We start from the raw sequence: 26,068 nt of genomic DNA on the forward strand, positions 1-26,068 counted from the left end.
ACCCAGATGCGGTGACGCTGAGGAATTGCGCCGCCGGACGCCCGCCTCTCTCCTCCGGAATCCGCACGTCCGGGGTCAGGCCTTCGCTGTTTGCCCACCGCCTTCGTCTTCCCCCCCGACAGGAGAAAGCGAACATCCCCAGCCGCTGTGCCTCCCCTGCCTCCGCGCCGAGGATGGGTTTCCATGGCAGCCGTGACGTCACTCCCTGGCGGATTTTAGCGGCCGAGGGGCAGGTGCATCTTCAGGCGCTCGTCTTCCACCCGTGCCGGCTCACCTGCTGACGCCTGGAATGGACGGACCGGTGCTTGTGGTCCCCTCTCAAGCTGCCCCTTTGCACGTGGAGTCACAGCCCCAAACGGACGAAGGGGAAGAGGTGCCGACGGGGAAGGTCCTCAGGAGAAGGAGCTGCCCAGGGCCCCTGCCGTTTGCAAGCCAGGGTCGCGAGCGGCTCCGCGCGGGGCCGTGGGCGGTTCTCGGGGTTTCTTCACGCTCAGTGCGGCTGCATCATTTCAGAGGGTGGAGTGCGTGGCGGAAATTTATTTCTCAGTCTGCCTCCTTTCCCTTGTGGTTACGGGGAAGTATCTTCCAGGTTCTGTGCTAGAATGTCTGTGGCCGGTGACCATTTGCGATCTTATAATGTTTCATCTTTTCATCTTTTCTCTTTGGTTGGAGAGTGTTAGGGAGGCCCATTTGGGGTCCCAGCCTGGATCCGTGTTAACCTAGAACTTCCACAGCAGCAAACTATTTCGAAGGAACTTGAGGACACATCCTGTGATGATTTTATGTGTCGATTTTTTAACTGGGCTGAAAACCCCCAAGGCTGGTTAGCCGTGATTCTGGGAGTTTCTGGACGAGATGAGCATGGAATCTGTGGACTCAGGAAGCAGGCCCCCTGTTCAGGACAGTGGGCCTGGTCCGCTGTGCCCAGGGCCCAGGGAGGACAGGAGGGGGGGAGGATGAAGTTGCTCCCCTCTTGAGCTGGGCGTCCACCTCCTCCTGCCTGGACGCCAGTGCCCCTGGTCCTCAGGCCTCCACCCTGGACTGAACTGCCCACCAGCAATCCTGGCCTCCAGCCTGCAGGTGGTGGATACTGGAGCCTCCAGCCTCCCAGGCTGCAGGGCCACTTCCTACAAAGAATCTCTAATGTGTATCAGTCCTGCTGGCTGTTTCTCTGGAGAACCCTACAGAGCTTCTTATTCAGAATTTTACGCTGGATAAAAAGCATTACTTCTGAAGTTTATATACTTTATGTACAAGAAAACCAGGTGCGGTGAGCCTGGTCCCAGGGGCGGGGACTCTCCCCTGGTTCTCGCTCTGGCTGAGGAGCTGGCAGACCCCCAGCAGCTGCCTTGTTTCCAGCCAGTGGCCTCCCCTGCCCTGGCTGTTGTATGCCTTTTTTTTGGTTTTGGTTTGCTTTTTTTTTGCTTTTCAGCAAACCCGCGGCATATGGAGGTTCCCAGGCTAGGGGTCCAGTCGGAGCTACAGCTGCTGGCCTTCACCACAGCCACGGCAGCTCGGGATCCTTAACCCACTGAGCGAGGCCAGGGATCAAACACACAACCTCATGGTTCCTAGTAGGATTTGTTTCCACTGCGCCATGACGGGAACTCCTGTATGCCTTTTAAAAAAAGATTTACAATAAAACCAAGCACATTAAACTACTTATTTTGTTACTGGTGTTCAGCCCCCAGTTTTGAATGTCTGCACTGCGTTAATGCACACTTTTGAAAGATTTTATTTGGTCGAAGTATAGTTGGTTTACGACGTTGTGTCAGTTTCAGGTGTGCGGCAAGTGACTCCGTTGTACGTGCTCCTTTTCGCATTCCTTCCGTCACAGCTTTTACCGCGCACTACTGAACATGGGTCCCTGTGCTCTGCGGCGGGACCCGTCGTCGTCGAACCATTCTATATGCAGTAGGTGTCATCTGCTGGCCCCAGACGCCCAGTCCTGCCCTGCCCCGTCTGGTCTCTGTGCCTGTGAGTCTGCTGCTTTTTTTTTTTTTTTTGTCTTTTTGCTCTTTCTTTGGGCCGCTCCCGCGGCATAGGCTAGGGGTCGAATTGGAGCTGTAGCCGCCGGCCTACGCCAGAGCCACAGCAACGTGGGATCCGAGCCGCGTCTGTGACCTACACCACAGCTCACGGCAACGCCGGATCATCAACCCACTGAGCAAGGGCAGGGACCGAACCCGCAACCTCATGGTTCCTAGTTGGATTCGTTAACCACTGCGCACGATGGGAACTTCCTGTGAGTCTGCTTCTGTTTCACAGTTAAGTTCATCTGTGCCGTATTTGAGATTCGACATAAAAGTGATACCACATGGTATTTGTCCTTCTCTGACTTCCTTCACTAATCTCTAGGCCTGTCCATGTTGCTGCAAATGGTACTGTTTCATTCTTTTTTGTGGCCGAGTGATATTCCAGCCTGTAACATGTGCCACATCTTCTGTATCCATCCGTCTCTTGGTGAACACTGGGGTTGCTTCCGTGTCTTGGCTGTTGTGACTAGTGTTGCGGTGAACATTGGGGTGCCTGTATCTTTTTGAATTATGGTTTTCTCCAAATACATGCCCAGGAGTGGGATTGCTGCTAATACGGTAACTCTATTTTTAGTTTTTAAAAGCCTCCGTACTGTTCTCCAGAGTGATTGTACCAATTTACGTTCCCCCCTCAGTGCAGGAGGGTCCCCTTTTCTCCACTCCTTCTCCAGCGTTTGGTTGTAGATTTTGGTGATGGCCACGCTTGCTGGTGTGAGGTGGTGCTCCACTGCAGTTTTGGTCTGCGTTTTTCTCTAACAGCCGGTGATGCCGAGCGTCGTTTCGTGTGCCTGTTGGCCGTCTCTGCGTCTTCTTTGGAGAAATGTCTCTTCAGGTCTTCTGCCCATTTTTTGACTGGGTTGTTTGTTTGTTTGTTTTTGTTGCTGTTGTTGAGTTGTAGGAGCTATTCGTATATTTTGAAAATTAAGCCTTTGTCAGTGGCAAAATTTGCAAATATTTTCTCCCAGCTCATGGTCTGTCTTTCTGTTTATGGTTTCCTTTGCTGTACAAAAGCTTCTAAGTTTCATTAGGGCCCATTTGTTTGTTTTTGGTTTTCTTTCTGTTGCTTCGAGAGCCTAACCTAAGAAAACATTTGTACGGTTGAAGTCAGAGAATGTGTTGCCTGTGTTCTCTTCTGGGAGTTGGATGGTGTCTTGTCTTATGTTTCAGTCTTGAAGCCATTTGGGGTCTATTTTTGGGCATGGTGTGAGGGGGTGTTCCAGCTTCACCGATTTTGCATGGCTGGCCAGCTCTCCCAGCACACCTGCTGAAGAGCCTGTCTTTTCTCCGTTGTATATTCTTGCTTCCTCTGTCGAAGATTAATTGACCGTGAACGTGTGGGGCTACTTCTGGGCTCGACTCTGTCCCGCCCCTCTGTTTTTGTGCCACTACCACACTGTCTGCAGCACGGTAGCTTTGCCCTGTTGTCCGAGGCCTGGGAGGGTTATGCCTCCTGCTTTGCTCTTTTCCCTCCGCACTGCTTTGGCAGTTCTGGGTCCATACATCTTAGGATTATTTAATGCACGCTTTGGCGGTTGTTCCTGGTCAGGCACAGACCGTGGATGTTATGTGCTGGGTTCTCCAAACTGAAAATCTGTCTTCTTATGGAAAGAATGTCTCCAGTTTACGTTGCTTCTTGGATGCCTCGGTGACGAGGAAGAGAAGTGAGTAAGGTACTGGGATGAGGACCCGGGGTGAACCCCCCACAGCGATAGGTACCCCCCCACAGTGATGGGTACCCCCCACAGCGATGGGTACCCCCCACAGCAACAGGTACCCCCCCACAGCGATGGTCATCAGCTGCTTTGGAAGCGCCAGCCTCTGTGCTGGGTGCGCAGTGCTGCTTGTTTTAATAGTTCAGCTGGAGTGAGTGCGGAACTATTCCCCACAGTGTGTTCTGTTTTGCGGGTGGGAGACTTAGGCTCAGATTTGTGTGATAATCGCAGTACAGTGTGGACGTTTGTAGAGACGGAGAGCGGCTCGCCCTGGGCTGGGGGTGCTGGCCTCAGTCGAGGTGAGCTTGCTCACGCAGCGTGCACACCTGCCCATCACCTTGCAGTGGGAAGTGCTTCGTCCTCGGGACGTGATGTGTGTGTGGTGGTGCCCGCGCCTGGCACAGTGGGGCCCAGGCCTTGTGCTTCCTCACGCTGGAGTTGAAAGCCCACATCCGGCTTCCCGCGCTGTGGGGTTTAGCATCACAGATGCCTCAGTGGGTCTCAGTGCACCTCTTCATGAGTGGGAGGTCAGTGAAAACTTACAAATGGCCACCATCAGGATACGCCTGTGTTTTTCTTGGAATGTGTCACAGTTTGAGGGCCAGAAGCACCATGAGAATCTGGTCCACGTCCACAAGGACAGACGCCTGTTCTGTGACTGTGGCAGGTGCTGGGGTTGCCAGGCGCCTTCTTGGGGAAGGTGGGAGAGGCCCTGGAGCGCCCGCTCATGCATGGGGTCTGGAGCCCTGCCTCCCCAGGCACCCCCACGCCGGAGGAAAGGGCTGTGGACCTCCTTCTGTCTCCCAGAATTAACCTCAAGGTGTTTAGAAATCAGAGGTGGAACTTTTTGTGGTGTATTGTGTACGTTGCAAAATGCTTCTTTGTTTGTGACGTAATTGGTCAAAGGGTTCCTTTAATGTCTAATTGTTCACAGCCAAGAGCCTGGGTTATTAAAAAAATGATACTGAAGGTGGAAGTTGAACGTGTAACATCGATCAATGAGCAATAAGTGCTTGGTTTACACAACTCACTTTTTAACACGCGGCTCTTTAGGAAGAGCCGCTAGAGGGAGACGCGGCCGCCCTGCGTGCAGACTCAGCCCTGCCTCCGAACCGTCGGCAGGAAGCAGCTCCGCGGCGGCGGCGGCGGTCAGGACGTGGAGTCGAGATTTTTGATGCCCGGGAGCTGACCTGGCAGAGGAGGCCTAACGATCCCGTGACAGACGTGACGCCCTAAACCAGTGAGGGACCAGGGCGGCCGGGGTCCTGACGTGTGTGGAGAGAGGGTCCGTTTCCTTAGTGTTTCTCCTTTGGAGCCCCGGGTGGGACTAACGCTGAAGTCCAGTCTTCTGATGACTGACTTAGGAAGTTTCCTCTTGGTTTGAGGTCTTACCGGAAAGAGGCCCTGCAGTCAGGAGTCGGCCTTGCCGTCCAGGCAAAAACACATAAAATGGAATTAGCGTTTCGTTCTCTGGGAAGAGAGGGCCGCGTTTCTCAGCTGGTTCTTGGCTGCTGATGGGCAGACCACGTCAGGACCAACAGGGGGCCATTCGAGTGACGTGGTGACCCGTCTCCCAGACCTACAGGCTCCTGAAACCTCAGGGGACAGTTACACCCGAAAGGCTGAGAGAACCGGCTCCAGGGTCTCTGGATGCACCAGCGTCCAGGCGGGAGGAGGTGGACGCCCACTTCAGGTGGGGAGTGACTTCATCCTCCCCCGTTTCTGTCCTCCCTGGGCCCTCAGCACAGGGGACCAGGCCCACTGCCCTGGGCAGGGCACCTGCTTCCTGAGTCCACAGATGCTGTGCTCCTGGCTGGCGCCTTCAGTGACAGCAGCACCTCGGAGGCGGGTCCCTCCTGGGGTTGGGCGCACAGTGTCAGCAGATGCCCACGCACGCCCGTCTGACCTTCATCAGGAAGTCCTCAGTCTGTGAAACGACGGGGACCCAGATATGACACTGGCCAAGGCCCCTCATGGCACCTTCAGGATGTGTGACCCTCAGCCCGGCTATGTCATCTGTGGCTCAGGGTGACCTGGGACCAGACTGATTTCTTCATTTATGGGCAATGCCAGAACCAGGCAGCGCCAGGGTGCTCCTCAGGCGGGGAGGCAGGGGCCAGAGCCACGTTCCAGAAGCTGACGAGTCTGGCCAGGGTCACCCCAGGATGGGTGGGGTCCAGCCGAGCTGTCGCACTGGTGTCAGGCAGGCAGGTGGCGAGCAGCAGTGGCCAGAGCCAAGCAGAGGGCCTCCACCTGCCCTGTGGGTGTCAGCACCTGCCGTGGCACCCAGGGGCCTCAGGAAGGGGGGCGGGTCACCCACGAGGTGTAGGTGCAGCGGTGGCGGGAGGGGTCCTGGAGTCAGGGCTCTGACGGTCGTCATGGGACGGCCGTCCTCCGGCAAAGGTTCAGTCCTGTCCGTCGCGCAGTTTTGGTCCCAGGTGCCCAGGAAATGCGACTGTGCCTTTGCAACCCTCCCCACCACGGGGCAGCTGTAATTCCTTAAATTCCCTCCAGCGTGGGTTCCAGGATCACAGAGTTGAGCCAGCCTGTGAACGTGGAAACTAGGTTTCCTGATCCTCTTGGCTGGGCCTTTACATTTTAAAATATGGAAAAAAATCTACTTGGATTAAACAGTCCTTCCAAATGAGGCTGACGGGAAGCGGATGGGTGCGCCCGTGTCCATGGGTCTAACCATTGGAGCGCCTCGCCCATCTTTTATCGCTGGTGAGGTGCAGCCCGTGGCTTCTGACCACGACGTCCAGGGACCCTCGCGCGGGCCGTCTCCGCAGGACGCACCCCGTCCTCCGCCGGGAGGCCTGAGCTCAGCACGGGTGCGGTGTCGTCTGAGTCGGTGCAGCTGGCATCTGAAGCCCCGGGACCGCTTTTTATCGGGAATATTTGCTCCTATGAGACCCGGGCTCACCCGTAGCCGCTCACACGGGTTTCACGGTCACGTTCTGACTGTTTCTGTTTTTCTGTTCTGTCTCCTTTGCCTCTGGTTTGAGTCAGTGATCCTCCCACCCCGGGCCCTTAGAACTGCAGGAGCCCCGCCGAGCAGATTAAGTCAGGTCTTGGTCATGTCATGGAAGTGCTGGGGGGCTGCCTGCTGGGGTCTGGAGGTCCCGGGGGGCTGGGGGCTGGAGGTGCTGGGGGCTGGAGGTGCTGGGGGGCTGGGGCTGGAGGTCCTGGGGGGCTGGGGGCTGGAGGTCCTGGGGGGCTGGGGCTGGAGGTCCTGGGGGGCTGGGGGCTGGAGGTCCTGGGGGGCTGGGGGCTGGAGGTCCTGGGGGGCTGGGGCTGGAGGTCCTGGGGGACTGAAGGTCCCGGGGGGCTGGGGGCTGGAGGTCCTGAGGGGCTGGGGCTGGAGGTCCTGGGGGACTGAAGGTCCCGGGGGGCTGGGGGCTGGAGGTCCTGGCGGGCTGGGGGGCTGGAGGTCCCAGGGGGCTGGGGCTGGAGGTCCTGGGGGGTTGGGGTCTGAAGGTCCTGGGGGACTGAAGGTCCTGGGGGGCTGGGGCTGGAGGTCCCGGGGGGCTGGGGCTGGAGGTCCCGGGGGGCTGGGGGCTGGAGGTCCTGGGGGACTGAAGGTCCTGGGGGGCTGGGGCTGGAGGTCCTGGGGGGCTGGGGGCTGGAGGTCCTGGGGGGCTGGGGGCTGGAGGTCCTGGCGGGCTGGGGAGCTGGAGGTCCTGGCGGGCTGGGGCTGGAGGTCCTGGGGGACTGAAGGTCCTGGGGGGCTGGGGCTGGAGGTCCTGGGGGGCTGGGGGCTGGAGGTCCTGGGGGGCTGGGGGGCTGGAGGTCCCAGGGGGCTTGGGCTGGAGGTCCTGGGGGGCTGGGGCTGGAGGTCCTGGGGGGCTGGGGGGCTGGAGGTCCTGGCGGGCTGGGGCTGGAGGTCCTGGGGGACTGAAGGTCCTGGGGGGCTGGGGCTGGAGGTGCTGGGGGGCTGGGGCTGGAGGTCCTGGGGGGCTGGGGCTGGAGGTCCTGGGGGACTGAAGGTCCTGGGGGGCTGGGGCTGGAGGTCCTGGGGGACTGAAGGTCCCGGGGGGCTGGAGGTCCTGGCGGGCTGGGGGGCTGGAGGTCCCAGGGGGCTGGGGCTGGAGGTCCTGGGGGGCTGGGGTCTGAAGGTCCTGGGGGACTGAAGGTCCTGGGGGGCTGGGGCTGGAGGTCCCGGGGGGCTGGGGCTGGAGGTCCCGGGGGGCTGGGGGCTGGAGGTCCTGGGGGACTGAAGGTCCTGGGGGGCTGGGGCTGGAGGTCCTGGGGGGCTGGGGGCTGGAGGTCCTGGGGGACTGAAGGTCCTGGGGGGCTGGGGCTGGAGGTCCTGGGGGGCTGGGGCTGGAGGTCCTGGGGGCTCTTGCTGGTGCGAGGCTCTGGGGGTGGCCCTGGGTGAGCCTGCCCTCGGGAAGCAGGCTTTCTCGGGGTCGCCTCTTCCTTCTGTTCCTCCTCCGTCTGCAAGCGGCCTCTGAACGCCTCGCCCTTTCCCTCACTGCGGTCTCTGGGCTCTTGCCAAAGGCCCTGACTCATCTCCTTTGCAGTCGGGCCGCCCCCAAAGCCGTCAGCTCTGCCAACCCCACATTCCGACAGCCGACCGCGAGTTCTGCTCCAGGGCCTGCCCTCCCCCCCCCCCCCCCCGCCTCCGCTTGACCTGTGACCGCCGCCCCCGGAGCCGCGTTCTTGACCCCCGCCCTCGCCAGACGTGAAGCCACTGATCCCCAGATCCCCAGACCCCTCCTGATCTCCCTGCCCCGCTCCGTGCCCTGGCGGCCGCAGGTGCCACAGGCTTCCTCCCACGGCTCCGGGTCCGTACCGCCCGGGGCCGCCGCCGTCGCGTCCGAGCCCCGGCCTCTCCGCCCTCCGCCTGTGCACTTCTTCTCCTGTTCGTTTTGCTCAGAAGGCCTCCTAGTTTCCCGTTGTCCTCTTCATCGGGTCACGGGTTCCCTCGGAGGGAGCGCCTCCGTTTCCACACATCTGGGGGCCCGGCCACGGCCCCTTCTGTGGGTTCTGATGTGACTCCGCGGGTTCGGAGGGTTCGCCTGTATTGACCTTGGCTTCGTGTCCCGTGGCCCCTTGAGGAGCGTGTGTTCCGCTCCTGGTGGTGGCGTCACCGCTGTCAGTGAAGGCAGGTGGGAACAGTGCCCTCGTCTTGTGTGGCTGCAAAAGCCGCGTCCGTGGTGGGGCGGCAGGAAAGCCTCCCCTCAGACCGTCCACCAGGAGGCCTCCGCTTGTGGTCTTGCGGGTTGTGCCTCATGCATTTTGAAGCTCCTGGGTGAGGCTGGGATCGTTACGTCATTCGGATGACTGGGTCTCTGCCGTGCGAAGCGGCATATTCTTTTTTTCTTCGCTTTGAAACGTGCTTGCTGCGAACCGCTTAGCTTTCGTTTGGTGCGTGTTAGGACAGCGGTCTCAGTTTCTTTTCTTCCGCCTGCTCGAGTCTGTGTTGGAAGTGCCTCTCTCGTAGCTGGTATTCGGCTTGTCTTGCTCTTTTATCCAGTCTGATGACTCTGACTTTTCATTGGTACATTTAGACGATTTATACTTGATGTGACTTTCTTTTCTTTTTGGTATTTTCTAGAGCCGCACCCGCGGCATATGGAAGTTCCCAGGCCAGGGGTCTAATTGGAGCTGTAGCTGTCAGCCTACACCACAGCCACAGCAACTTGGGATCTGAGCCGCATCTGCCACCCACCACAGCTCACGGCAACGCCAGATCCTTGACCCGCAGAGCGAGGCCAGGGATCGAACCCGAAACCTCTCGGTTCCTAGTCGGATTCGTTACCCACTGAGCCACATCGGGAACGCCAACATTTGATGTGATTTTGATATGGTTTTGTGGAAGACTCGCACTTTGTTTTCTGTTTGTCCACCTGATATTTTTCCCCCGCCTTCCTTTGGCTCAGTTGGATGTTTTTGGTTCTGTTTTATAACTTTTCGGGATTCTAGGTCTCCACCTTGTCTTGCGAGTCTGAGGCCGTGGTAAGGTGCGCCGTGCGTATCTTCAGCCTGACTGTCCCCCTTCGAGCGATATTGCCCATGGGATCCACGGGGTGGGAACCTGCCAGAGAAACAGTCGCGCCTCCGTTTCTTCTCTCCGGCCTTTAAGCCGTGGCTGCGGCGCTTTTCACTTTCCCACCTGCTGTAACGCCCCTTATGTTATGATTAATTCTGTTCAAGCATTTCCTCTCAGACGGTAATGATGAAATCTCATGTATTTCCCGTGTCGCTCCTCATTGAACGTCTTCTTGAGCCTTGGTTTTCTTGTCTTTAAAACTGAGTCATTGAATTAGATGGTCTCTGTGATTCTGGAAAAGCCGCTTCGCCGCCGAGAGGATTGTGCTGAATTCTCTGTGCAGGCACGCGCGGGCGTGGGCTGTCTTGAAGCTACGTATGCATGTTCTTTATTTCCCGGGCGTTGTGAATACACGTATAATTGTATGCAGTGTGCAGCAAACTCACCTTAGCGACTGCTGCGTGTGACCGAGGGTTGCGGCGGCATTTAGCAGTGTCTGACATCCAGTGAGCGACGGAGCCCGTGTAAGCCCGTCTTGGTCAGGATTCCCACTCGCAAGACACCAACTCTCGGTTTTGATTTTGCCTCTGACGTCCCTTGCGTTTTCTTGTCAGGTCGCATCCCAGCCTCCCCGAGCCCTGGGCTGAAACGGGCCGCATTTAGGGTTCCTTTTCTTGGCCACATGCTCAAGCCTGATTTCTTATTTGTAGCCAAAGACAAACTGGTTTGAGCTCAAGTTCAACATTTCCTCTTACTTATTAGATACATACCTGAGCAGTGTCACTACTCCACGTCCCGTATTTATGCGACCATTGTGTCCTGAATTCTCTTCACAGCGCAGTCAGGGCCACTGACCCACGAAGACATTGAAACACTTGTACGCATCCACGCGGTTGGGACGCGGCTGTGCCGACGCGCACACCGTCGAACTGGTTTCAGACCCCGTATTCTGAAGCACCCTGCGCAGCACCACACACCCGAGGGGTGGCGTGAGAATGAAGGGGAGCCGAGGACTGAAAGGCACAGGCGGCTGGAGCCGGGGGGGCGTGGGGGCCATTCTGCACCTTGGAGTCTCCACTGGAGCTGAATTTTGATCACGGTTTCACAAAAGTTGCTCATTTCTCTTTTCTAAGAAGCCGTACATGTTCACGTGGTGCCAGTGGGTTTTAGCCACCAGTGCGTTCAGACCTGTGTTTTGTACACAGCCTGCTCTGAAAAGGACTTCGTTGCCGTACTTCTGACCTCATCAGCGGGCCCACATCATAAAAGTTAATTTCACTTCTAAAAAAACTGCAGTGTCTTCCTTTGGGAAAATTTTCTGCAGATTCTAGCAAAGTCATCAGCCAAACCATAAATTTAAGTGTAGTACAGACTTGAGTAGGAAGCCTGCTATTGTCACGTTGCTCATTTTAATATTCAAAATGGCCAAAAAGGTACCGCAAACAGATCTTTCACTGTCATGTAGGCACAGCCTGTTGGAATGATGATTTAAGAAGACGAGACAAATAAGGAATGGACTTTAAGATTTCTGGGTACTGACAGAATTTCTTCAGCAGCAGCAGAGGAAGCTGAACTACGAAAGTCAGAGGAAACTGTTGTTTGTGCTGGAAGCCACCTGAGCCAGCGAGGCTGCGTGGACCTCAGCCTGAGGCAGAGATCTCCAGGCTGAACTGCCGGCAGCAGGATTTCTTCCAGGACTCAAATGTGTGTGACGTACCTCTCGCCACCAGTGGCAGCTGCAGCCTGGCTGCGGATTGATGGCTCGTGTACTGGGCACACGTGTGGGCTGTATTTTGGCTGCTCCACTTGCTTGGATGGAAGGCCTGAGGTACACGAAGCCTCTGCACGCAAATCTGCTAGAGTGCTTCTTCCAAAGGAAGGATGTCGGTGCCCTCTCCCTAACGTTCCTTTTCCATAGATCCACGCGAGAGGCTGGGAATTTGAATTTTTCACAGGAACACGAGCGTTTTGCTGCAGCCTGGCGTCAGCGCACAGTTGCCGAGCTTCTGCACTGGGCTCCCGGAGGGCGGAGCCCAGGCCGGTCCCCTGCCGCGTGGCCTTCCTGGGAGCGCCCGCACCCGCAGCGCAGACTCTGGTTCCAGCCACGACTTGTACCCGTTTTTCTAGGAAGACCCATGTTGCTCATTCGGTAGCAAGAACTCCAGCAGGGTCAGAGCCCAGGCTGTTCTGGGGCCCAGTCTGGAGGGACCACACTGTCCCCAACCTGGCCAGTGATGGCACGGGCCGTGGTCCCCTGTATCAAACCAGGGCTGTCTGAGGCTGGCTTCTTACAGCTTGGACTGACCTGCTAGAACAGCAGGAGAAAGTTCCAAGGTCCGATGCACTCGGTCTCTAACCCTTCAGACACGGGCTGCTTCCGTGAGGAGCGCGTCTACGGCCGGAAGCCGCCATGGGTTTGTGGGAAACGGACACGCCCAGGAGCCTGTTGGGTTCAGACCAATTTCTGCCGAGATGCACGTCGCGCTGGCTTTTTCGAACCCAGAAGGTATTCAACGCTGCGGAGACACGAAGACGTGACTTCCTCAGCGTGCGTGGTTTTGGAAGTCACGAACGGCCGGAAAGAAATCGGGGCTTTGCAGACAGCAGGGCTGCCCCGGCCCCGAAATGACATCCGTGCCTCAAGAGTGCGCTGCAGGCGGGGCGGGTGACGTTTACAACCGCGCTCAGCGCAGAAGGGGCGAAGGCGGGCGTTTCGCTGCCGGCCCGGCTCGTGCTTCATGTCCGCGGGGGAAGCAGGGTGTTTGCTGCGCCCTGAGGCTTTTAGTAGAAGTAAAAGGAGTACTTTCAGGAGAAGAATTAAGCAGGAAAGGGGGGACAGAGAGGCCAGTGCCGACCGTTTGCACCGCAGAGTGAACGCGCCCTAACGCCGTCTCATCTCCGCGTTAATGGGACCCTGGCTTGGGCAGCGGCTTGACGCGTGTGGCGTTGCGCCCCGAGCCGGTGGTGCCCAGCTTGGCCCGGTGGAGACGAATTCCACCGTGTGCACGCAGGACGGCTTCCCCGCTTCTCCATCGGGGAGTTTCAGTGTTTCCCGTTTGGGGTGATGATGGGGCAAACCACTATGGAAATTCTGGTCACCAGTGTTCGTGCGGCACGTGGCCTGTCACTGGGGGTGACGGGTGGGCACAGGCTTCACGCTAACTTGAGAGCGGCTGTGCCGTTACCGCCCCGCCACCGCCGTAGGCGGTCCGCTTTCCACAGTCTCGGCTGCATTTGGGCTCTGCTAGTGTTTTTAATTTTACCTATTATGGTATTTTAAGCATTGAAAAAATAATGAGTGATATTGAACACTTTAGCAAGATGTGTAGAGGCCTGTCTTAATTATTATTCCTGTGATGATGGAGTCGTAGAACTTGAAAATGTATTGGATACACCATCGCCTGTTAGACACGTGCATGGCAAGTATTTTCTGATCTATTTCCTGCCTATTTATATTATAATAATATCTTTTTGAAACACATTTTTTTTTTTTTTCTTTTTAGGGCCGTACCTGCAGCACATGGAAGTTCCCAGGCTGGGGTCGAATTGGAGCTACGCCAGAGCCACAGCCACACCAGATCCGAGCCACATCTGTGACCTGCACCACAGCTTGCAGCAACACTGGATCCGTAACCCACTGAGCGAGGCCAGGTATTGAACCCACATCCTCCTGCTGAGCCGCCATGGGAACTCCTAGAATAATATCTTCTAATGAACGTGAGTTGTGAGTTTTATGAGTGCCGACCTCTGGTTTATGGTCAGTACTTTCTGTGGCCTGTCGGGACAGCTTTGCCACCGTGAAACGTGAAGGGGTTCCTAGCGTTCTTGGGGGGCTTGGGTCTGTGCCCACTGCCCTGGCCGTCAGTGGCTGCCTGATCACCCCGGCAAAGCGGCACCCGTTTTCCACCTCACCATCTCTGTGGGTCAGAGCTGGGCATGGCCCAGCCTGTTCTCTGCTCAGGGTCTCTCAGGGCTGCGCCCCAGATGTCGGCCGAGGCTGTGCTCTCTTCCGAGGCTTCCAGCCCACCCCCCCAGTTGGCAGAAGGTTCTAGGTCTTTGTGGTTGTGAGGCTGACGACCTCAGCTGCTTGTAGCTACAGTCCAGGAGGTGCCCGTAGCTCCAGAGGCCACTGCAGCCCCTTGTCCCGCAGGGTCCTGCCGAGGCGCTGCTCTCTCAGTGGGCGAGGGAGAGGGGTGCCCCGGGAGGAGTGGACACGCAGCCCCGTCTCTTCCGCTTTGCTGGGGTCTCTATGCTGGTCGCAGGCTGCCCACACTCGGGGAGGCCGGGCATGGTGACGCCACCAGGAAGCCGTCGCAGCTGCTCGGATTGATTTGGGCACGTGGAGAAGCTCCCTTTTCCACATGGGTGTCTATTTGCTCCATAACAACACGCCTTAAACCCTCTTGCTCTTGCATGGAATTTCCTCGGCGTCTCTGTTGAACATCGGTTAACTGTGCCGTGCAGGTGAGGCCGCCTGTTCACACCTAATCTTCTCCCGAAGCGCGGAAGATATTTTCAGTTCATCGAGGGGCTCGTGCTCCCAGCGGCGCGGGCGTCACCGGATCGCCTCGAGGGAAACCGGCGTCTCGGGGTAGAGGCTCCGAGTCTTTCTCCGTGAGCACGTCTGCTGCGTAGCTAAGTGGCTGTGAGGCAGTTTTGCCGTAAAAGATAAAATAACCTCAAATAAAAAAGAGGTACGTTTAAACGGACATGATGAGACACGGGTAACAGAATGAAACAGCCGTTATCGTGAAGTGCCACGTGTTGAACCGCGTGAGATGCACGTAGACACGTGGTGACAGCGTGTAAGTCACGGCTTAGCTTTTGTCCCCAAGCACCTGGCTCCAGTCGCTCCTTCGCCGCATTTTACTCTTTTGTGTGCGTGTCGACTCGTCTTGTTTGGCATCGTACTTTTTTTCTTTTCCTAACATTTCTTTCTTCTTGAGGAGAGGTGTCATCCCCAGGGGCTGAGGTGCGTGTTTGTGGCCCAGCTCCGAGTTCTGCTGGGAGAGTCTGCGCCCTGCTGTGTGTTCTTGGCGCCCTGTCACACGGCGCTGTGACAACTCTGAGCCTTCAGCTCTCCACAGGACTTGTCATGCGGTGTCAGGGGTTCTGGGGTGTCACAAGATAGGGGTTCAGGGCGGGCGCAGGATTGCCTAACACTCCCTACTTCCCACTCCTGTGAGTCAGATCCCCGGACATTTATCAAGTTAGTGTACGCAGCTGCCAGGTGATGTACACAGTGCATTTCAACAGCAAGCTCGTCTACACAGCAGACTGCCACGCCTCCTCATTGTAGACTGCTCTGAGGGAGTCGCCTCTGTCACCTAAGAACAGGAGCACTGCACCAGCGGGGAAACGAAAACAGTGGGGAAACGAAACCTAACCCTAACCCCTAACCCTAACCCTGAATCCTAACCTCTAAAATCTAACCCTAACCCTAACCCTAACCTGAAACCCTAACCCTAAGCCTAAACCCTAACCTAACCCTAAACCCTAACCCTAACCCTAACCCTAACCTGAAACCCTAACCCTAACCTAAACCTAAACCCTAACCCGAAACCCTAATCCTAAACCCTAACCCTAACCTGAAACCCTAACCCTAACCTAAACCTAAACCCTAACCCTAACCTGAAACCCTAACCCTAAACCCTAACCTAACCCTAAACCCTAACCCTAACCCGAAACCCTAATCCTAAACCCTAACCCTAACCCGTACCCGTACCCGTACCCTAACCCTAGCCCGAAGCCCTAACCCTAAACCTAAACCCTAACCCTAACCCGAAACCCTAATCCTAAACCCTAACCCTAACCCTAGCCCTAACCCAGCTCTTCGATCTTCAATGGCAGAGTTGCCTTATGGCCCATCGGTCATGTGGTGAAAACGTTTGTGGCGAGAGATGCTTATGGTGAAAATACCGGCTGCCCAGGAATACTTCTGAACTGCTTACGATCTTGTGATTCCATCATAAAACTGAAGGTTCATTAGTGTTATTCTGGACACCAGTGTTATAATTGGCCTCATGCATAGCAGCGTCGTTACAGTTTTGCTCAATTAAGGTAGAATTTTCCCTCCCAGGTTTTAGTGAAAGATGTAAATGATAATTATTGTGTTTTCACCCTTCCCGCGGCCTCTAGGATTGGCCCAAGCTCCTTAGCGTCGCCAGCGAGGTCTTAGCCAGGCCTGCCTCCTGGCTGGTCTCTCCGCACACGGTGCCCAGCCCGGGGTCCCCTCGGCCTCTTCCCGCCCCACCCGCCCACGCCCGAGGCCTCCTTCAGGTGCGGTGACGGTTCCCTGAAGTGAGATCCTCTTGGGAGCCCACAGTCGGTTCAGTACCAGGCTTACCTTCCTGCCGCATAGAGCACGTGGCGTCCACACTGCAGTTGTCAGCTCGCACGTCGGCGTCTCCACGGGAGCCCGAGTCCTGCTGGAGGACACTTTCCATCTTCGTGCTTCGTTTTATCCCTGAGAGTCAGACCAGCTGCTCGTGCAGGACAGAGGCTCTCTGACTGCTGGAGAGATGAACCGACCCGAATCTTTATGTTACGACAGTATACATATTTCTAACAGGTTTTCTCATGTGCATATTGCCTGGGAACTACCATCTTTTTCATTTAGGGGCGTTTCCCTCATCGTGGAGGCAAAAATGCTCTTCGATGACTCTGAATTTCAGGAAACTAACCTGTGCAGCCCTTCTGCTTTGAAGGCCTTTAAAATGGGAAGTCGTTAGAGACACAGAGTGAGTTGTGTGTTCGGAACATAGGCTGTAATGTCACCGAGAGGGTTTCTCAAGGCACCAGCCTTACAAGGACCGCGGACCCACCCTCTCTGTGTCCACATCCTCCTGTTGCCAAGACGGAGGCCGGTGGTGGGGCCATCCTGGGGGGGCGGGCATGGGGGGCGATGCCAGGGGCCAGGTGGCAGCGGGGCTGCACAGGGAACTTTTATTTTGTGGCTTCAAAAGTTTGAGATCTGGGATCCTCAAAGGTTTATATTTGCTATGGACATTCACTGCCTGGGTATTTGCATCCGGCTGTGCCTGTGCTCGTTCAGTATCTGAAGGCGCATTCTCCCAGGATGACTTACATAAAAATGCGAGAGTGGGGAAACGTCTGGCGTGACTCCTGGCACATCGGGGATTTTGTGCAGGCCGCCGCGGGCCGCTCTGCTTCCCGTTTTCTCCATCAGCGGAGCCCGGGGCTGCCTGCGTGCCCGCCCCGCGCAGCATCATCGGCCTTTCTCTTCGCGTCCCCCAGGCTCCTCCGGATCCTGTGTCTCAGGCGCCACCAGCGAGCCCCCGTTCCAGCCTCAGCCGCGCGGTGCGGGGAGGAGGTCCGCTCGGCTGGCACTGGGCTGGTTCAGTTACGACTTGTTCGTTTCCCTGTCTGCTCAGACCCAGCACAGCTAGACACCAGCGCGTTAAAAGATTAAAAAGAAGAATCTCTCCATTCCACGCTTCTGATAAAATCCCTCCCCGGTCTGGAGGGCTCAGGCAAGGGTCCGAGGCCGGGGAGCGGGCGCGGGGGGCCGCAGACTCTGGGCGCCGCCCCCAGGCTCTCAGCCGCTGCCTCCTGTGCGCGGCGCGGAAACTCGGCCAACCCGCTGGCAGGGGAGCCTGCGGCTTGAGGTCCGCGGTGGTGGAAGTACCTTTAGTTGGTGTAGGAGACCTGACCTGGAAATTGCCCTGCTGCTTCCAGAGCAAGTCAGCATGTTCATGTGAAATAAATACTTTCAGCCTTCGCTGTCGCCCCAAAAAGGTGTTGTCGCTTCCTGCAGAAAAAGAGGCACATGCAGGGAGGCTGCGATGGAGCGAGTCGCAGGGGCCGAGAGGTTTTGAAGCAGGAATCCTGCATCCAAACCAGGGCTTCCCACCAAGGCCTGGCCGATCTGGTTTCTCTGCCTTCCCATCTTCTTATATTTATTTATCCTTTGGTGACCATTCTTTCCTAATGTTACTGCGCAATAGCCCTTTATTAAAACAGCCCTTGTCTTCTGTTGACCGTAAGTTCCCCAAGTCATGGGCTGGGGCTGCTTATAGGACTTGCCTCAGCTTATTGAGATGTGACTGACGCATAGCGTGGTGTGAGTTTGGTGGGTGGATTTGACACACCCGCACGTCCCCGTGTCACATAGCTGCCATCCTTTAAGGCGAGAACATTTAAAATCTATGGTTAATTCCCGATCTCTGTTCTTTGGTACATTGTAAAGAGTCAACAAAAATTTGCCAGGGTATATTTTAATATTGCTCTTATTTTCTAAAATAAAGGCGGGGGGGGGGCACCGGCACTTCCTTGTGACATTCGTAGGAGGAAGGGGGGAAGGGCTTACCTGAGCATCGTGGTGGGAATGGGTGGGGCGGGCGGGGCGCTCTGGATCTGGGTGCAGGGGGACGCCCGCCACAGAGCCGGGAGCGGTGACAGCAAAGAGCCCAGGGAGCTGTCCTGACAGAACACGCAGAGCAGGTGCATCTGGCTGCTGCTGTGGGACGGTCTTAAGGCAGATGCCACCTCCCTGCCTGTCCTGGGTCACAAGCCCACAGCCACTCCGCCCAGCAACACACAGAACCTCCGGTGCCCGCAAATGACACCCTCAGGCATCAGGGAGGGACTGTTGTAGCCTCACCGGACAGACAGGGCTCTTTTTTTAAATTAAAAACAATTTTTTTGGTCTTTTTGCCTTTTCTAGGGCCACTCCCGTGGCATATGGAGGTTCCCAGGCTAGGGGGTCGAATCGGAGCTGTAGCCACCAGCCTACGCCAGGGCCACAGCAACGCGGGATCTGAGCTGCATCTGCGACCTATGCCATAGCTCATGGCAGTGGCAGATCCTTAACCTGCTGAGCAAGGCCGGGTATTGAACCCGCAACCTCATGGTTCCTAGTCAGATTCGTTAACCTCTGAGCCACAACGGGAACTCTCAGACGGGGCTCTTCTAAAAGAGTTAAACATCCCAAGTTACAGACTCTATGCAGACAGATGCAGCTTAATCGTTTTTACGCATAGGATGATAAACACTCAGTTGCCAGCGTTGAGCCGTCAGGTGGTGGGGAAAGTGATGGCGTGGTGCAGCCTTGGTTCGGCCACCGTGGCCTGCACCCTGTGCGACCGTGGGGCCTTCGCTGCCAGTTTCCTCAACAGCGAAATGGGAAGTGAATTAGATATTTAGGCCGCCCCTCTTGTGGGGTGTAAGGGCTGTGGGGGCATCCGTAGGGTCCCCCGAAGCCACCCCATCGTGGCTGTTAGGGTGCAGGTGACATGTGGGTGTCTGCGGACTAGTGCAGAGGACACTTCTGTAGCTTCAAGTTTGACGCAGCCAAGTGGTTTGGATCCGGCAGCTAAGCTGCAGGCATGAGCGTGTGTCCCCACGCCATCTGCCTTCCTCTCCTCCTCCTTCAGCCTGAGGTATGGGCTCTGGATTCTTACGGACACATTTTTGGAGCTATTGTTGGGTTTATTCTTATTTTAATTTAGGTGAAAACTTTGCGTTAATAGTATTCCTTCGAAGTTATTCTGAAGTTAAAGATGATTTTAAGTTAGTCTCGGTGGCTCTCAGAGCTTGGCAGAGGCTTGTAGGTGGAAGTCAGGGAGCTGATAAGTGATTTCAATGTGGGCAGTTTCCCGAGAGCTTGGCTCTGCTCAGTGGGGTGTAAGAGTGTTTTCTACGTTCCAAGAATCGTGAACTGAAATCACTCTACCGTCTTAAGTGAGGCGCATGCTGATAAATCTGGAGGGACATGGGATTCCCTCGCATTACCCCAAATGCCCCCTGTGCATCAGCTGTTGCCTTTTAGGGAATCCAACCCCCCCGACCCCCGGCCCCCTGACCCCGCCAGCGCATCCTCTGTTACGACTGATGAGCCTACGTGGACTGGTCACCACCACCCCGAGTCATGGTTTACCTTCAGGTTTTCTTGGTGCTGTGAGTTCTGAGGTCTGGACCAGTGCAGAAGGACGGGGACCCCAAATAGCGTCGCACAGAGTGGTGTCGCCACCCGCGGGTCCCCTGTGCTCTGTCTCTTCATCCTCCCCCACAGCCTCTGATGTCCCCCTGTCGCCGCGGCTCTGCCTGTTCGGGAAGGTCGTGGAACCACGCGGTTTGCAGCCGTTTCGGACCGGCCCCGGCACGGAGTCGTGGGACTCAGGGTCCCTCCGTGGCTGGGTAACCCCGTTCTTCTTGGTGCTGAATCATGCTCCACATCTGGACGTGCCTGGTTCTTTGTATTTACCCGCGGGATCCACGTCCTCTTCCTTTCCTGTGTCGCTGCCCAGCCTGCGGCCTGGCTGGCAGTCAGTGTGGGGCCTCAGCCGAAGGGAACCTTTTGGTGTTTCCTGTGAAGGGGCGTGTTTGCTAGAGGTCTTGATAGAGAGTAATTATCAGGCCCAGGCTGTTTTCAGCATGAATTGGTATTGAATTTTCTTTTCTTTTCTTTTTTGGCTGTTCCTGCAGCATGTGGGAGTTTCTGGGCCAGGGATGGAATCTGAGCCGCAGCTGCAGCCACGTCAGATCCTTAACCCACGGCCCTGCCCGGGTTTTGAATTTTATCAAAGGTTTTCTACATCTGTTTAGAATATAATCTTTTAAGTCTGTGGATTTGATGAGCAGCGTTTATAGATTTTTCTGGCAGAACCACCTTTTGTTCTTCAGAAAAGCCCAACTTGGTCATCGCATGTTGTCCTTTTACACATCTTTGGGCTCCATGAGCTAGAATTTTGTTGAGGGTTTTGGAGTGAGAAGGACTGCGCTTCTTGGGTTTTGCCTTTGCCTTTGGATGTCCAGTTCATAACGGCTTCCTAGGGCGGGTTGTAACCCGGCTCTCGCCTCGTGCACCGAACCTGTAAAGCCCCCTCGTCGTCCCTAGCTTGTCCTCCATGTCTCTTGTTGTTTCGAAAACCTGGTGTGAACGGGAGCTGTGCGAGCTTCGAGACTGGCTTCCTTCCCTCCGCAGCGTCTCCGGAGGGCCTCCCGCTTGGCGCTCGTCCCCAGCTCGTTCCTCTTTGCGAAGCAGGACTCCACGCGTGCCCAGACCAGGGCCACCGTTTTGAATTTTCAAAATTTGGCCACTAGAAAGCTTAGAATGATGCTTATGGCTTGCATAATATTTCTATTGAATCCCATACACATAAATTGATTTTTCAAAACCATTCAGCTGGAGGCATCGCCCCCTTTGTGCCCAATCGTGTCAGTACGAGTTTCCAAAATACACACAGTTGCCAAAACCAGGAGGTGGGACACGGATGCCGTACTGTCCATCTGTCCAGCCCGGGGTCGTTCCCAGTCAGCTTTGAAACATTTTTCAGAGCCGTTTTCCCACCCCAGCGTGCGGCGCTTCATCAACGAGCACGTCTTCTGGTCTCTTCTAACTCGGAAGACCTTTCTTCTGTCTTGACCGTGACTGTTTGGAAGGTACAGTCGATTGACGGGAGTGAGTGTGATAATTTCTGACGTCCGGCAAGGTGATTCAGTTGTGCGTGCGCACACATCCGTTTTCTTCCGGATTCTCTTCCCACATCGACGGTCGCGGGATGGCGGGCGGGGTTCTCTGCCGGACGGCCGGTCCCCGTCTTCCTGACCATTAGATTCGATGCTTTTGGCCAGGAGCGCGGGAGAGTGACAGGTTCTTCTCACGGAGCGTCACGAAGTTGGTCTGTTTGAATGATCTCCCTTACGTTCATAACTTGGCTTCTCGGTTGTAAAGTCAGTGTTTGTCATTTTGAACATTTTGGGGGCGGCTACATTGAGATGATCTAAGCATTCATCTGTCGTCACACTTTACCTACTAATTTTAGCATCCAGTGATAGACGTCGGCATTTTGTGGCATACATTTTTACTTCCTTTCTTTAAAATCCTTTATTTTTTAATGAATTATAAGAAATATCAAATGGTACAGCTTCAAAGTGTTGTCTGCAGCATTTCTGCCAATGTCTAAAATTTATACCCCTTTTCTATGAAAAATTTGGGGCCAGTAGCGGTGAAACTACCTGTTTATCTTCCTGAACCGGAACTTGGTCCCTTTCATCTCTGGTTTTGTTTCCTGTCCTTTGGGAAGAGGAGAAAGCCCAGAGAGGGTCACCCCTTAAGAAAACAGCCACTCTTGGTTCAGTGGCGTTTAAAGTGCCTCATTACGTGTTACGTTAGAATTTGTTAACGTTTCAAGACGTCCGTGTGATTGACCTGCCCTTTGAGACCCGCCTTCGGGAAAAACATCAGCATCAGTGAGCACCTCTCCCTCCCCTGTTTGTGGCTGGGTTGGCTGCGATTCAGGGGGGCTCTGTGGCCGCCAGCCCTCTGCTGAAAACCTCCCCGTCACCCGGTTAGACCAGCCTCGCCTCCACTCCACTCCTCGGAGGTTCCATGGCTCCCTGGACGTTTACCTCTTCCTGGAGCTTTGCACACGGTGCTCTATGGTCTTGTGCGTTGTTTTTGGAAACTCGATGTCAGTCTGATTCCTTGGTGACAAGTTTGATCCTGCCCGGTGGCCCGAGGATGTTCCCCTTTGTCTTTGAAGCATAAGGTTTTCCTGGCACCTGTCGCGGGGCTGTGGTTCTGGTTCGGTTCCCCACCAGGCTGGCCCTTCCACGTGAGGACGCAGGTTCCCCTTTGCTCATCCGGAAAGTCTCCCAGTTCACAGGTTTATCCCACCCCGTTCCTTGGGGTCTCTGGCTCCTAGAGATACTTAGCATCTGCCTTTCTTCCCACGTTCTTCCACTTTTGTTCTTAACCCTTTTTCTTCTTTATCCCGTTCTCATTTTTTGGTTGTTTTCTTCAGTGCGCTTAGCATTTTTACTTGAGTCTGTTTCCGCTTGTTCACCTTGTACCGTATCCTACATCCGAGGAGACTCACGTTCGACAGCAGGTGATCAGCTGAACTCGAGGCCAGATGAAGTCATTTTCAGTAAATGCGAAGATACCAAGTTCCCTCCAAGGTCACGGACTCCCCGCACCCACCTTCACCGAACCCGCCTTGTCGCCCACCCGGACCACTTTCCCACAGCCGCCTGTCCTCCGCCCAGGGCCAGGCCATCTTGCTGAGCGCCACCTGCTCCCCAGGTGCCCACGGAGCGCTCGTGACCTCCTGCCGCGGCCCTGCTCCTGCCCGTCTGATGAGCTGCTTCCCCGGGTGCGTCGTGAGGTCTCCCAGTTATTTCCACCTCCCAGCAAGCCTTTCCACCCCGGGGCTTTTGCACCTGACTGGAGTGATTTTCCAGAGATGTCCTCACGAGTGGCTTCGTGGCGTTTGGATTTCAGCTCGCTAACCACAGCTTCAGGGACGCCCCCGGACCCGGGCTGCAGGGTCCTCTCCTCTCTGTCCCGTCTTCGTAGCACGCAGCTCCCTAAAGGGAGCCTGTCTGTGTCCACCCGCTCACCGGCTGCACCTCCGCACAGCACGCTCGCTCATGAGAGGGGCTGCACCACGCGTGTCCAGGCAGCTGGCCCATGATCTGCTTCTCTCTGCCACCAGAACACACGGCCGTGGGGAGGAAGAAGGAGGGGCTGGCGCTCCCTGTGAGCAGGTGTTGACCCTGCTCTTGGTGAAGAGACTCGGGGTGTTTCCTGGGCCGCGCGAGGCTTTCAGCATGAAGTTTCCGGGTCAGGACTGTGTGTGCTCAATAAACCTGCCACCTCTGGATCTGCGGGCCACGCCCCCAGAAAACCCCTGCGGTCTCTGCACTCCGCCCGAGGTTTGGGGTGGGGGCGCTGCACGGCCAGGAGGCCCCCATCCTCACGTGGGACCCGGCCCTGGGCTGCCCAGGAGAGAGCCACCCCGGGTCGCTGGGACTGCTTTCTGCTCTGCTCTGGCCTCTTGGCAGCTGAGCCCTGAAGTTACCAGTGAAACTTGACCCTGGCTAAGAGCTCTGACTCGCGCGAGTCTGCTCCTTGGCCCCGCTGCTAATGGCCAGGGCATCCAGCACTGCTTGGCTGGATGAGCGTGATGGATCCTTGCTGTGTGAACGGGCACGTCAGGCCGCTTGGGCTCGGCCAGCGGGAATTAGAAGAGCCATCTTTTTTGTCGCATCTTTCTTCATTTTTAAGCAATCCATGTCGCATGTTTTATTCGTTGCATACTTTAAATGGGAGTCTCAGATAAAAGAAAGACATGCAGGTTTACCGTGACAGAGAGAACTGGGGTCCATAAAGACAACTGACATACTCTGGGAAATGCTCCCTTCCAGCTGTGTCAGGGGCTGTATGGGTGTGAGGGTGACATGCAGACCGGTGACCGAGTGGACCTCGGAGGTGCTGGTGTCACACACGGTGGACGTGGTCCTGATAGAAGGCCCAGGTTCCATCTTAAAAGGCTTCTCCCCAAGGGATCTTACAGAAAAAAGTCCTCCCGTGAGAAACCACAGGTTTCCCTCTCGTTTGAACTGTTAGCACAGCACTTCATTTTTACGCCTTCAAGCCTGTTTTTGTTACTGGCACAGAGGGACACTTTAATATTTTCCAGAGATGAAGCCTTGCAGGCAAGCCGGCAGCTTCTGGACCTGCTCCTGTCAAGCGATCCCCAGTCTCGTGTGTGGTTGCTGGTCCTGGTTCCTGTGGATGAAAGTGTCGGGAGAAGGTGGCGGCTTCATGGAGACACGATCCCGGAGAGCACGGCCGCCCGGCGTGAGTGGGCAGGGTACGAAACCCAGCGGCCGTTGCTCGGATTTATCCTTGACGGTTCCTCCAAATCTGTATGGAAAACCGCCTTCTCCGAACTTCATCTTTGGCCCCTTCGTGTTCTGTCTTAACTTGCCAAGTCTCGTGTTACACCGACTTCAAGAAAGACGGAAATTTCCCAAGTGCGGGTGGTCTTGTTTCAGGCAGATAACACATTGTTAAATCATCAAAGCGCATTTTAAAAGGAGGGCACAGTTGTTTTAAGCTCTATTAAGTACATCTGGGTAACAGTTAATAAGTCTCATTTCCAAGGGCCAGGTGAACTACTGGAACATAGTTTATTGCTTTTAATCTTGCTGTTTCTTTCCATGATTTATGTCAGATTATACCAGAGAGGAAAAGAATGTCTGATGGATGAGTCTGAGTTCAAGAATTTGAACTAGTTCATGCTCTCCTGTATTTCCCTCATGCCCTTTCCTTGTCAGACCCAAGAAAATCTAGAGAGAGGTCTTTGGGCTTTAAAGAGGGAGATGAAGGGGGGCAGCGCACCGAGGAGCTCGGCGAGCGCGGAGCCTCACTCAGCCTCTGCTTCTGCGCAGAGGTCACCGCTGCCCTTCAGGTCTTGCACTGAGGGGATGTGTCCGCACTCACCTCCGCCAGGTCTGGGACTCTGTGTGTAGCCGAAATAAAACAGCGAGGTATTGAAACGTGTAGGCTGGTGCAGAGCAGAGCACCTGCTGCGGGGGCTCCGGATCCTGAATTTCTGCTGTTCTCCCAATTTAGAATTTTACCTGTGAACGATTAGCTATCGTTTTTTTAGGTAAGTCATCCTGTGAAATTATACTTTAAATAGTTTACAGAAGAGTTCCGGTCGTGGCGCAGTGGTTAACGAATCTGACTAGGAACCATGAGGTTGCGGGTTCGATCCCGGGCGTTGCCCAGTGGGTTAAGGACCCGGCGTTGACATGAGCTGTGGTGTAGGTTGGAGACGCGGCTTGGATCCCGCGTTGCTGTGGCTCTGGCGTAGGCCGGTGGCTACAGCTCCGATTGGACCCCTAGCCTGGGAACCTCCATATGCTGAAGGAGCGGCCCTAGAAAAGGCAAAAAGTCTAAATAAATAAATAAGTAAATAAATAGTTCACAGAAGAATTGAAAACATGTTTGTAGATACCTTTTACATTAAAATGTTCTTGGAGATGAGCAGAAAATACAAATATTTTCAAGTCTTACCTGGATGAGAAGTTTGTACATCCAGATGTTAGAGTATACGAAGTTACCAGGAGGGAATTTAAGGTAAAAGCTAAAGCTGACCAGGAAAAAAGAGAGAAGACTCAAATGATTAAAATCAGCAAAGGGAGTGGGGACCACACTGCCGACCTCGCAGCTGAGCGACTGTGTGACAGTCATGGAGGAAGCGTGGATGGAACGGAAACATTCTTAGAAAGATACAAATTAGTGACGCTGACTCAAGAATAAATAGAAAATGTTAGTAGATTTCTAACAAGAGATTAAATTGTAAAAATATTTTTTAAAAAACTTCCCCACAAAGGAAATTGAGGACGAGACGTTTCACTGGTATTAACTCCATTTAAAGTTCATGCCGCTTCTTCACAAAATCTTCCAAGAAATTAGAGGGAACATATCACAACTCCTTATGAGGCCAGAATTACTCTGATGTGAAAAAAATCAAAAGGAAACTAAGACCAGTATCTCTTAGGAATAT

At 55.3% G+C, this 26,068-nt stretch overlaps 1 protein-coding gene across 42 annotated transcripts in view; it reads left to right on the plus strand.

Moving 5' to 3' along the window:
* WDR27 (WD repeat domain 27) overlaps window positions 1–26,068 on the plus strand; it is a 182,151-nt gene that overhangs the window by 85,644 nt on the left and 70,439 nt on the right. For 2 of the 42 annotated variants that reach the window (XR_014843123.1, XM_085021083.1), the window contains one exon: window positions 123–1,661. The exons of 35 other annotated variants lie outside the window; for them this stretch is intronic. Coding sequence is in view for 6 of the 7 variants with exons in the window: in XM_085021083.1 (XP_084877209.1) it covers window positions 123–281 (159 nt within the window). In the remaining variant the exon portion in view is untranslated. Of the gene's footprint in view, window positions 1–122; window positions 1,662–10,579; window positions 13,060–24,190; window positions 25,492–26,068 lie in introns of those variants that run through there. 5 more of the 42 variants (XM_085021239.1, XM_085021156.1, XM_085021163.1 and 2 more) reach the window with 4 other exon arrangements.

This window comes from Sus scrofa, chromosome 1 (genome assembly GCF_054392235.1).
Source record: "Sus scrofa isolate SSC_HxYL_T2T_F1_AM1 chromosome 1, Sscrofa_HxYL_maternal_Yorkshire_Landrace_v2.0, whole genome shotgun sequence".
NCBI classification, from domain to species: Eukaryota; Metazoa; Chordata; class Mammalia; order Artiodactyla; family Suidae; genus Sus; species Sus scrofa.